This window comes from Humulus lupulus, chromosome 6 (assembly GCF_963169125.1).
Source record: "Humulus lupulus chromosome 6, drHumLupu1.1, whole genome shotgun sequence".
NCBI lineage: Eukaryota > Viridiplantae > Streptophyta > Magnoliopsida > Rosales > Cannabaceae > Humulus > Humulus lupulus.
Genome location: NC_084798.1, coordinates 214,952,395 through 214,966,002, shown reverse-complemented (window position 1 = coordinate 214,966,002; position 13,608 = coordinate 214,952,395). Strand labels below are relative to the sequence as shown.

The 13,608-nt window shown below is 31.5% G+C and overlaps 1 protein-coding gene across 1 annotated transcript; it reads right to left on the bottom strand.

Annotated features, from left to right (window-relative positions):
* Positions 1 to 5,525: 5,525 nt before the first annotated feature.
* On the bottom strand, positions 5,526 to 6,256 carry LOC133784490 (2S seed storage albumin protein-like). Its single transcript, XM_062223814.1, has one exon. It carries the CDS (start codon positions 6,113 to 6,115, stop codon positions 5,690 to 5,692), a length of 426 nt encoding a protein of 141 aa, XP_062079798.1. The 5' UTR covers positions 6,116 to 6,256; the 3' UTR covers positions 5,526 to 5,689.
* Between the last annotated feature and the right edge of the window lie 7,352 nt (positions 6,257 to 13,608).

Below are 13,608 nucleotides of genomic sequence, written 5' to 3'. Positions count from 1 at the left end.
TTTTTTTTTCTTTTCAAATCTGGTTTTCTTTTTAAGATTAGATTTTTTTCCAAATCTGTCTAAGTAACCAGTTACTGTCACCATTTTGTGTTTATTTCAGATCTGAATTTTTTGTGGACCTAGCTGTAACTAGTTACCTTATTTAAACTCCTTCGTCATGGTAGTTTTTAAATCTTATTTTGTTTTTAGATCTGGTTATTTTATAAAACTACCTAAGTAACCATTTACTACCACATTTGTTTTGTTTTCAGATATGAGTTTTTTATGGACCTAGTTGTAACCAGTTACTTTATTTAATCTCATTCTTCATGGTTGTTTTTAAATATGATTTTATTTTTCAGATTTGATTTTCTTTATATAACTACCTAAGTAACCAGTTACCTTCTTCGATCTTCTTGGTTATTTTCATATCTGATTTTGTTTTTCCGATGTTTTTTTTTTTTTTGAAGATTTAGCTAAGTAACCAATTACCAATTAATTGTTATTTTGATAGGGGTAACCAATTACCACCTTCTACTTCCTCTACTTAGATTAATTTTTTATTTTTTAAGTTTTTTTTCTAGATTTGGCTTAGTAACTAGTTACCAATCAGTTATATTAATAGGGGTAACTGGTTACCTTCTTCTTCTTCTTTACTGGTTATATTGTGATATGTTTTTTTTCTTTCCAAATCTGTCAATAACCAGTTACAATTCACTCGAGTACTTTCCATGGCAGTTAAAATTGATAGTGGTAACCGATTACCGCCACATTACTAAAAAATCCAAAATTATTTTTATAGTGGTAACCGATTATTATTTAAAATGAAATTAAATGTCATAAATACATGTCTAACAATAATCCAAAACATACATATGTATAATGAACGTAACTCAGACATCATCACCACCACCACAATTATTGAACCAATCGCATCACCTCGTATTTGAATGTATATATAAAAGCAACATAATTAAAATAATAATATATCCATATATATATGTAGAAATGTGTACTGTTTTATAATCTTATATATATGTATATACATATAAAAGTAATAATAACAATAATGGGTGCACTCTTAATGATTACTACCCATAGATGGTTACTTTAATATTAATCATTGGATTAAGATTAATGATCCATATTTATATTTGTTAATTAATATTTCTATAAATAAATTTTGATTTTTTCAAATTTTTGTAAGGGTTACCTGATAAAAAACGTGTATTTATTATGAAAATATAATATTATAAACTTTTCATTTTTCAAATGCATGTCAATTTCTAAATATAGCTAGTGTTTCTTATTAGTTGGAAACAACATTAATTATGGAAAAAAATAACTAAATTACAAATTAAGTAGAAAAAAAATATTTACCCATTGGTGACTTGCTATAACAAGTCACTATGTTGCCACATCATCATAATTATTAGTACCTATCTATGGGTAGTAACCATTAAGAAGTCTTCCTAACAATAATATATGTATATATATATGATGGAAGAAATTATATGGTTTTATGTATACAGTTAATTGTATATATATTATTAACCTAAATATAATTAAAAAAATATAGTAATAAAAATATCCCTAAAAGTAATTAAGAAAAATCAATATTGAAGCCCTATATTAAGTATATGGTATATTTTAATAAAATTATAAAAAGTCTTATAAATTGCTAAGAAATGGTACTCTCACCTCAAATTTTGTGAACAATAAACTCACTTGTAGCCATAATAATAAATTTTATAAAATAATAGACTTGTTTTTTTTAAAAATAAAAAATTATTGCTATTTTATCATTAGATCAGTTTTTTTTTCAAGAATATAACAGACACAAAATAATCAAAATTATAGATTTTTATATGACAAATACATAAAACATTTACACTTCAAAGTTGTGTTTATATTTTATATACGCAAACATCATGCTTTCTTTATTATATTATTTTTTCGAAAAAAATAATAATCTTGTGAGCATTAAATCCTAACTATAATATTAGGAAAATGATTACAAAACACAACATTTTTTTAAGAAAATAATTATTAATAGTGCCTATATGCTATTATATTTAATAAAAACAATACAATTGTTATAAAATTGATTGAAAAAGCTTTTCATATACTACTTAACAGCTAATGGTAGCGTAATGTTTTTGATTAATAGTAAAATACTGAGAGGGTGATAATATATAATAAGAATGCCATACATACATAAACCTCATTGGGGAAAACTTGGAGAGTCTTGAAAGAGAATAATGCAGAAAATTCTAAAATGTAATTATTCAAATTTTAGCTAATATACCAAGTGTATATATGCACATGATGGGGATTCATTATGTGTCCCCTTTGAGTTGTTAAGCATGAAATAATAATAAAATGTATTATAATTAATAGTGGAAAGAATTAAAATCTAAATCTTTATTCTAAAGCAATGCATGAAAAAGACTACATAAAGTGAAAAAATTGTTGATGGAATGACCAATTATCTTTTTTTTCTTCTATATATTACTAGCAGATATATATAGTAAAGATTTACATACATTAGCTAAACACATAGTTTTACATAGTTCTCATTAAAACAAAAAATGCTTTAATCTTCTAATAACCCAATTTGAGATTACATAGTTGCTATTTAGTTTTCAATTGCCACTAATTAAACAGGTGATATACTAAGAAATAACAAGAAATATTTAACAATAATAAAAAAACCAACACAAGCAAACTAGTAAAAAATTCATGATATATATGGCTAGCTTCACCTAACTCCACATGTGATCATTAATTAATATAAGTTGAAGGAATCAAGTCTAGACGATTTTTTCTTTTCAGTGTTGCACCAAAGGACTCAGTCATGTCAATATCTTCACGTTTCATTCCGTTTAGGAGTTTCCAATTAAAATGGTATAGCAATAATGCAAGAGTAAACTCCACATTCACGAGACCAATTGATAAACCTGGACATATTCTCCTCCCAGCACCGAATGGAAGATACTCAAAATGGTTACCCTTTGAGTCAATAGAGCTATTTAGCCACCTTTCTGGTATAAAACTCTCAGGCTCAGTCCAAAACTTAGGATCTATTGGGGTTTCACTTAAAGTCTTACCGGTGGGGCTCTCAGCATTCTCGACCTTTGAATAGTTTTCGGCACAATTTTTTTATGACCATGTATATTGTAGTTAGTTAGAGCATCGACACAATTTTTAAAAAATTCTGAATGATTTACAGTACCGAAAACTAGGTTCAAACATGTTGTTGCACGTGTGACTATTTTTTTTTTTATGTGCGTGAAAAACAACATGTTTGAACATAGTTTTCAATACTGTAAACTATTCGGAATTTTTTGAAAATTTGCAGGATGCTCTAAACAACTACAATATACACGGTCATAAAAAAAATTGCGCTGAAAACTGTTCACGAGTCGAGAACACTGAAGAGTTCTACCGGTAGAGCTTAAAGTGAAGTCCCTATAGGAGAATTGTCCTAATATATTATTATAATTTTCAAATAATTATTATTAGGTAATAAAGAAAATTTTCTTTTTAGTTTGAAAATTAAGAAATTTATAAATCATTACAATATTTGTAGAATTTAGGGAATTTCTCATATATAGGTTTCACTTTAAGCCCTACCGGTGAGACTGTTAGTGTTCTCGACCTTTGAATAGTTTTCGACACAATTTTTTTTATGACCGTGTATATTATTGTAACTATTTAAAGCATCAATACGATTTTTAGAAAATTCTGAATAGTTTACAGTACCGAAAACTAGGTTCAAACATATTGTTACACGCATGACTAATTTTTTTTTTATACGCGTGAAAAGCAACATGTTTTATAATTTGCTAATTGATCTTAATATATTTTGATCGTATAATATATTAAAATTTAATACTTAATTACCCTGACCTACTTTGCCAAGCAAAACCAACCTTTCTGCTAAAAAAACCGTATAATTATGTATATTTGTAATTATAAAACTTTGAAATTTGTATTTTTGAAAGAAAAAAAATAGTAACGATAAAAAGAAATAAAAAAAATAATATACATTGGAAAATTTCAATTTGTATGCTTGATAAAGGCTATAATTAAAAAACAACATGCTAGACATATTAAAGATTTTAAAATAATGCTACTTTTTGGCACTTTACCCAAAATGTCCTTACCATTTCCTCATAACTTTTCACTTCTCATTTCTCTCTTCTCTCTCCCCCCCCCTCTCTCTCTCTCTTCCCCCCCCTCTCTCTCTCTCTCTCTCTCTCTCTCTCTCTCTCTCTCTCTCTCTCTCTCTTATTTCTCTCTCTCTCACCTCACAACACCACCACCACACTAAATATTGTATTTCGAACAGATTTGGGCATGATTTTTGGATTTTTTTTTGCAATTTTTTTCAGATTTGAAACTCTGAAAATCTACTGAAAATCGACATTGCTCGATGGTGGTTCGATGGTCGCTCGATAGTGGCTCGATGGTGCTCGATGTGATTCTTGCAAGAGACATAATTTTTCACTCGGGTGTTCGTTCGGGGTGATTTTTTTGTTGGTATTTTTTCAAGATCTACACGTTTGACATGTTCATATGCACATTTGTGAAGTGTAACCCTTGTAAAAAATATAAAAGTGCAAACATAGCTCATGTTTAAGACATCTTTTGGTATATTTTCAAGTTTTAAACTTTCTAAATGTGCATATAAGCATGTCAATCATGTAGATCTTTAAAAAATACCTAAAATGCAAAAAAATAACCCCAAACGAACGCTCGAGTGAAAATTATATCTCTTGCAAAAATTGCATCGAGCACCATTGAGCATCATCGAGCACCATCGAGCCATAATTGAACCACTATCGAGCAAAGTAATTTTTTCATGAAAATCTCGATCTTGAACGCCCCAACGAATGCTTGCTCGATGCCAGATCGATGGGGCCTGCAAAATCGAGATTGTTCATGAAAAAATGATTTTGCTCGATGGTGGTTCGATTATGGCTCGATGAAGCTCGATGTGATTCTTGTAAGGAACATAATTTTTCACTCGGGTGTCCATTTGGGGTGATTTATTTTTTATTTTGGTTATTTTTTCAAGATCTACACGTTTAACATGCTCATATGTACATTTGGAAAGTTTAAAACTTAAAAATATACCAAAATATGTCTGCACTTTTGTATTTTTTACAAGTGTTACACTTCTCAAATGTGCATATGAATATGCCAAACGTGTAGATCTTGAAAAAATACCCAAAATAAAAAAAAATCACCCCAATTGGAGTCTCTTGCAAAAATTGCATAAAAGCACCATCGAGCCACTATTAAACCAACATCAAGCAAAGTGAGAAGTGTGGGGAAAATAGTAAGAGATTTTTTTTGGTAAAGTGCTAAAAAATAGTATTATTTTGAAATCTTTAATATGCCTAGCATTTTTTTTTAAATTACAGCATTTATCATGCATACAAACAGAAATTTCCCTATACATTTAACAAAAAATCTTAAAAAAAAAAACAAGAGAATATTTTTGGGAGATAAAATAAGTAATCAAAGACCAGCCAATCTGACTAAAAAGTACAAGTATCCATTTTATTCGAGAAAGAGCCTTAAAAAGCTCCTTTACAAACATAAAAACAAAGTACAAGGGGAGGTGAGCACACGATAATGTGCGATTTTTTTCTCTAAAGATATATATGGTTCGAAACCATGAAGCTTAACTCCACCAACTTCAGTAGAAGCGAGAATGGAAATGGCAGGATTGAGGCCCCATTTTGCACATGGATGGCAGATCTCGAGCACTCTCCTTCATCAGCTGTTTCTCTTGGCTCCCCATCTGTTCCCGCTCAATTTCCATCTCCAGCGCCGGGCAGCGGCACCTCTCGTTGACATTCCTCAACTGCGCGCAGCACTGGTCGAAATGTTGGCTGTAGTTTTCGATCTCGTCGTATCGTCCACCGTGCATCTTCTCCCTCATGAACATCCTGCAGTGGCTCAAGCCCTGCCTCTGGACCTGCTGGCGGCATTCTTGCTCGGAGCTACTGTAGTTATCGTCATCTGTGCTTTCCACGGTGGTGATGGTGGTCCGGAAGGCAACGGCATGGGCCACGAGCAGCAGTGCTGCGAGGAGAGCTACAGTGGATGAGAGCTTCGCCATTGTTGTTGAGGTTGAAGAGCTTTGGAAGAAGATATGTGTACTTTGGTTTGGTTATGGTGGAAGTTGAGGACTGAGGTGGTAGTATATATAGGGGTTTGGATGTATAGTACGTGGAAGTTATATAGGATGGTCAGGGTCCTCGAGGATGAGTTTTTCATTCCTTTTTGGCACCTTGATGGAGTTGGTTTTGCGTGGCGAGATGGGCATATTCTAGGCTCCACGTATCGTTTTTATCTACATGCAAATATTGCTGTGGCATATTATATTTGTTTTTGTTTATTATATTGTTGTGTGGCATTCCAAGGGCTGATTAAGCTTGTTTTGCAATGAAATATAGGTTTCTAGGAGTTGTCTTATTTCCACAAATTTTGAAAGAAAAAAATAGTTACAAATTTTAGTTTAACCATTTCACTCCTGAGTTGTATTTCTCCCTCGGTCTAGGCTTATATTATATGTATAACTAATCAACTATGTGATGGAAAAATAAATTTTAGTGCACATTTCACCACAATCGACTTTTTTTTTCTTCTTGAAGGGTACATATAATGTTTTTAACCACTTAACTATTTATATGGAAATTTTCATTCTTAATATCATTATGCCTATAATTAGTTTTTCAAATATATGACTATTTGTTTCTCATATAAATGTATAAGAAAAATCTGCAGTAGGTCCCTTAAAAAGACATAATGATGTATTCTTTTTCTCTTTGCGGTACATGAATAATTTGTAATCATAATTTTTTTTATATCATCGTTTATATCATAATTATAGAAAACATCTTACATATTCTCAATAACTTCTAAATAATTTAAAGTATTGAAATAAGGATTCAAATAGCCTATTGAATACGTGCTCGCTTAAATTTTTATATACGCATACAAGTTTGAATCCTCATTTCGATACCTTAAATTATTCATAATTTCCAAAAAAATTGTGTGAGGTTCCCTATAACTACAATGTACACCATCATAAAAAAAATAAAAAATTAGAGTTACAACCACTACAAAAAATTCACTCTATAGCGACGAGTTATATTGCGACGACAATGATGTCGTCGCAATAGAACACATAAAACCACAAAATGTGAATTTTTTATGTTTTCTAATTTTTATTAAAGACCTACAGGGAGGACATGTTGTCGTTGTAGGTTCAAAAATATCTTGACCTATAGAGACGACATGTCGTCGCTATAGGTTTCTAAATTTTTTGGAGGGGATATACAACGTCCAAATTATTTATTATTTATTATTAATATTTTATTTATTTTTTCAAATAACATATAGTGACGACATGTCGTCGCTATAGGTCTCTAAAGTTTTTGGAGAGAATATACAGCGCTCAAATTATTTAATATTTATTATTAATGTTTTTTTCTCAAATAACCTATAGCAACGACGTAGAGGTCCGAAAAAAAATGGTGGGAAACTTTCCCCCAAAAAAATTTAGCACTGGAACTTGAATTTTGGAAAATCTCTATAGCGACGAGTTTTCATTAATGAAAATAACCTATAGCAATGACGTGCCGTCGCTGTAGGATTTTGGTATATACCAGAAAACCCTGATCATTTCTCTTCTCCTTTCTCATTTTCTCATTAAATGTTTCATAGGGTCTCAGTTTCTCTGTCCACCTCCAGCATGCCTCAACTCAGTTTAGGTAAAGTTTTTTTATTTTTTTATTTTTAGTGTTAGATTTATCATATATGTTCTCTTATGCCTATATCTAAGTTCTAATTGATTTTATTAGTTTTTTTTTTCTTTCTATTTTGATGAGTTTTTCCCATTGTTGATGGTATTTATAAGGATTTTAGAGATTATGTTTGTGTTTTATGAGTTTTCTAAGTGTTGACGCCGCTTTTTGTCAACTTAAATAGTACAACAATTAAACAATAAAAATACTGGCGCAAATGAATAAAGAGGAAAACAAGAGGATTTTTACGTGGTTTAGCAGTTAACTATGCCTAGTCCACGAGTCTATATTATTAAGACTTGAGAGTTTTCTGGAAACTTTTCAGAGAAGAGTTGCCCAGAGTTTTCTCTCAAGAAATCAGAAATCGGTCCTTTACAAATGGTGATTCCTTCTCTATTTATAGAGAATGTTGCATAATTCATTCCCACATATTTCGGGAAGATATTCTGTAAATCAATTAAAATAATGATATTTAATGCATTATCTCCTACATACACGGAAACGTCCCATGAAGATCAAAAACAGATAATAGATTAAATGATATCCCGTAAATATTCGGATTGTACAACAATAAACATGTTCACATGTAATGGGTTATCTTGGATAATTCATCTAATCTTCGAGATCAGCAATTGGCTTTGAGTCTGTCGAGACTATGAATCAATCATGAGCTCGCCAACCACCTTTGCGCTATGCTCGGGACAAGTAGATGCTGACGAGGTTGTCGCATCCAAGCTTGCACTTCCCGAGCTCGAGCTATCTCGCCTGAAGGCAATCGGTGAAAAATATATTCAAGTGTCATGCCATTGCGAGCTCAGTGCACATTCGAGGTCACACATCCTCGAGGTCGTTTGTTTACTTCAAAGAGGTCTGACGATTGGACCATATAATGACCGCATGTATTTCGAGCTCACACCTGACGAGCCCAGTTTTCGGGGTCATAACTTCTTCTCTCAAAATATGGGTGTAACACTAAGATATGCACAATTTTTACTTTAAGTTTAGTGGTTTTTAATGTTATTCTATGAAAATGTTAGGTTTAATAGGGTAGACATGTAAGAAGATATACTGATAAAAAAGATTATTGAAATAAAATAACATGTTTTTCTTGTGGAGAGATAGGACACGTCCCTACTAGTTGCAGAAAGAAAAATAATAATTTTAGTAGATAAGCAATGTTAGTAAAACAATTTAATATGGATTTCCTTAATGTTGAAGATGATATGTCTGATACAACAAATATTTATATTATAGAAGAAATAGACCTAAACCAAATTATAGAAGGACAAAATAATAGTTCAGATGAAGAAGAATACTCTGTTGATATAAATCCAGAATATGAGATATTAAATGAATTTATGGATATTGGAGAACGTATACATACACAATAAGAAAAAGGGGCTTTTACTTCGGTTTTCGCTAAAATTCGCAACCGCAGTAGTTCGGAGCGAAGTAAAATGTAGTTAAAAACCGAAGTGAAAAATAGGCTTTCTACTTCGGTTATTATGTAAAAACCGAAGTAGAAAGTGGGGATTCTACTTCAGTTTTTACATAATAACCGAAGTAGAAAATGGGATACGCTTCCTTGCTAGGCACTTTCTACTTCGGTTTTTACATAATAACCGAAGTGGAAAGCCACCCCTCCCCTTTTTTAATAATTATTTCTAATTATTTTTAAATGGCCCAATTATATTTTTATTTTTATTTTTTTGCCCTAATTTTTTTAAATAGACTAATTATATGAATTTATAGTTATATATATTTTTACAATTGGAATTAGTTTATTTTCATTTAATTTATAATAGAAATAAAAATCACAAAATTTATACACTTAGAATTAAAATTCTTATAAAATTAAATATTTATACATTCACATAATTGTTAAGTAGAATAACCTAATCATTCATATATACATTCACATAATTGTAATTGAGTAAAGTAACCTAAACATTTATATATACATTCACATAAAACTAAATGTATGTATAAACAAAATAGTCTTACTAATAAATTTAAGTCATCAATCGGCTTAACTATTCTTGTTGGATTGGCAAGATGTCCTCCCGACCCTTGGCGCCAATTTGACTACTAGTAACTTTGTCATTTAGTACATTCTACGAAACAAACCAATGATAGATTAAATTAGTAACTTGTAACAACACTTAAAAAAATTTCCTACTTTGCTTTAAACCACTTACATCTCTTTCTTCAATTTTTTTGTCCAAATTATCTTCGACGAGAGTCTTCTTCGTTTCTCTTGCTCTTATCCAAATTTCATATCCATCTACATCTTCTACTCCTAGTTCTTTTTTCTAGGACATCAAACATAATTGAAGTTTAATTATTAAATTTTCCTAAGTCTAACAAAATTTCGGCAGCATAACAACAGCATTTTAACATCTCTAAAAATTAAAAAATTTGTAAATAACACACAAAATATATCGACATAGTGTGCAAATTGAAAAAGGAAAACAATTAATAAAATCAATAAAAAATTGGCAGAGTTTTCTTTGTTTTTGTAGCATATCCCAATTTTATAATTATATATAAATTCAACACAAACAAACACAAAATCAACATACATAATTCCATCCTTATATCACTGCCAACAACAAATTTCTCAGAACCTACTTCACTAAAGTAAAGCATGCAAGATTTAACTCTAATTTTATAAATAAATATTGCAATAGTAAATAAATGTAGTAACTGTTTTAAAGAAATGTGCCTTAAATGTATTAATAATTTATATCAAACTAATATAGGAGAAGTCAGTCAAGTAAATAAATTTAATAGAAATTTAATAATAGAAGAAAGAATTAGAACACCTGAAAATAGAGTAGCACTATTAGAAGAAGAGATAAGAAATCATCAACATATTAATAATACCATAAATAATTAAGAAGAGCAAGCTTAACTAATAGATGTTATACCTTTAGTTTGTAATTCTAGTAATCTATACCATCTAAAAATAAAAAGATTAATCATCTATAAAGATATAAAAATAGACACACTAGAAGAATATTAGTCTCTAGCGACTACTCCTCTAGCGACAACATTGAAAAATTCGTCGCTAGAGGTAATTTCAGAGACTCGCGTACAGTTTTTCTATTATGCGCCAAACTAAATAAAAAAACCCCAAAATTTTATTTTCCTCTCAGACCGTATACCCCAAACATCTCAAACCCCTCTCTCTCCTCTTGACCCCAAACCTCAAAGGACCTCAAACCCCAAACCTCTGGCAACTGAACCCCAAACCCCGAACCCCAAAATAGTTTCAGACGCAGACGGGTTCAAACGCAGACACCGACGGCTCCGATCTTGGGCAGCTCCATCATAGACGACGGCCCCAAGCTCTCCGATCTTCCCCACGACATTCACAGGTATATGTATATAAATATACATATATTTATATAAATATACATATATTTATATAAATATTTTGTTTGGGGTATATTTTCTATTTTAATTACAAAAATCCCCTAGAACATTCTTGACTTTCCAAACCCTTCTTCTCTATCTTGTCTGGGTATAAGTTTTCTTCTTAAGTAACTTAATCATGTATTGTTTGGATTGTCTTTGCAGTGTTCTATAACACCTTCTACTGCTATCTTCTTCTAGTTGGACTCCTCAAGTTTGCTTTCTTGACCCTTTTCTTTTTTTATAATTGATTATGTTTTAATTTTGTTGTGGGTTTTTCAAATGCTGAACTTTTTAATTAATAAATTTTCACTGTAAATTTTTTAATCTGCCATTGAAACATAAGCTCCAAGTTCAGCTCAGCCATATTTTCCAAAACGAGTAAAGTGAGTAAAGTGAATGTATGCCCTTACTTATGCCATTTCATTTCGTACATTTTTTGTGTCCTTTTCCTTTTGGAGTTTGTTCCAACTTAGAGACATGTACCATAGAGCTAAACCCACATGCAACCTAATAATTAATAGTGAATGGCCCACAACTTATATTCATAATTCATGCAATTAATGTGGATCGAAGTCTTGGCTTCGGATACTTTGCTTCAGCCTTCAATTAAAACAGAGATCTAGCATCAGGAGGTAGTTAATATTGTCAACAAAAAAATTAAAGGGTTTGACTTTGAAGAAGAGAGGAAAGAAAAGTAAAGTAAAGGGTGTTTGGACGTGATAAGCATCTGTTAAGTAAATCTCCTTATAAGCTCAGTTCAAATTACAACAGGAAAATTTACAAGTTTGCCCATAGGCCAAATACTAGTACAAACTCAATACAAAGACTCGAACAACAAAAGCTTTCAGTTACAACAGAAATTAACAGAATCAAGAAAAGCCTAACTAATTACAACTCAGCATCCTAGACTACTACTTCAGCATATATATATATATTAAATAGATCAAGTTAGAGAAGAACTACCAGAGAAAAAGCTTCATTCTATTCCCTTTGAGCTGAACTAGTGAGAGAGTCTAGAGAGAGAAGCTCTGAGGAGCTCAGTTGTATGTACATGCAAAAGAAAGATCAGAAAGAGAGTTAGAAAGAGTGAGAAAGAAAATCAACCAGAGAGATAGAAAGAACAGATTATCAATCAAAGATTGTGATTCGAAATCTAATGCAAGCATTGTGTAATACCTGTTGTGATTAGTGGATATTCAAGCACTCTAAGGTAGCTTGACGGAGACGTAGCCCATCATTCTAGGGTGAACTCCGATATCAATTTTGCTGTTTTGACTCTCACCCTCTGTTTGTTTCTCTTGAACTCTAGCCCTAATTTTCATTGTTGTTCGTGTGTGTGCCCGTGTTCTTGACATAAAGGGATTTTTGATTTCTGAGTTCTGAGTGGAATAACTCAGTGTTTTACTTGTGTAATATATGTGTGGACTGGACTGGGCCTTTAACATTTTGGGGGTTTTTAATTTTGCCATTTTTCATGGACGCATGAAATAATTGCAAAAATACCATAAATTTCATTTGTGCTAATTTTGTGTCTTGGAGTTAGAAGCTGCAGATTCTAACAGTGGTATTAGATCCAGGTTCTTCCGCAAGATCCAAGACACAAATTGATACAATTAACAAGCAAGACTGGAAGAAATTGATAATCAAGGACCGGAGGAAGTTAATCCTCAAAATCAAGGGGGTTTGAATCCACAAGAAGATGACAACGACATTGGAGATTTAGTGGATGTGTCACTGAATGATCAACCTGAGATTCCTAACCCTATCTCTGATTTGAATTCTAACATAATCAATCTGAGTAGTTTTAAGACTGACATTGATAAGTTTGATGGCTCAGGTGACTACAGGATTTGGAGGAGAAAGATCAGGTCTTTGTTGGCACAACAAAAGCTGCTAAGGGTTCTGGAAGAACCCATTGAATGGCCAGAAAATACAACCAAGATCCCGCAGGAAGAATACTTGGAAACTGCCACTGGAATTATCATTTTAAATCTGAGTGATGCAATCATCAAATTAGTGGACAAAGAAGAGACTCCAGCAAGGATATGGAGAAAGCTAGAAGAACAGTTCCAGCAGAAGTCTTTAACCAATAAGATTTTTCTCAAAGAAAGAATCTTTGGTTTCAAGATGAACAGATCCAAGAATCTTGAGCAGAATCTAGATGAGTTTATGAGAATGCATATAAAACTGGCTAATTCTGGTGAGAATGAGTCTTTAAGTGATGAAAATCAGGCAATCATCATCTTAAATTCTCTACCATAATCCTACAGGGAAGTAAAAACAACCATTAAATATGGAAGGACTTCTATAACCTTGAATGAAGTTATCTCTGCCCTAAAATCGATGGACTTAGAATTAAAGAATGATAAGCTAGGCAGTTCTA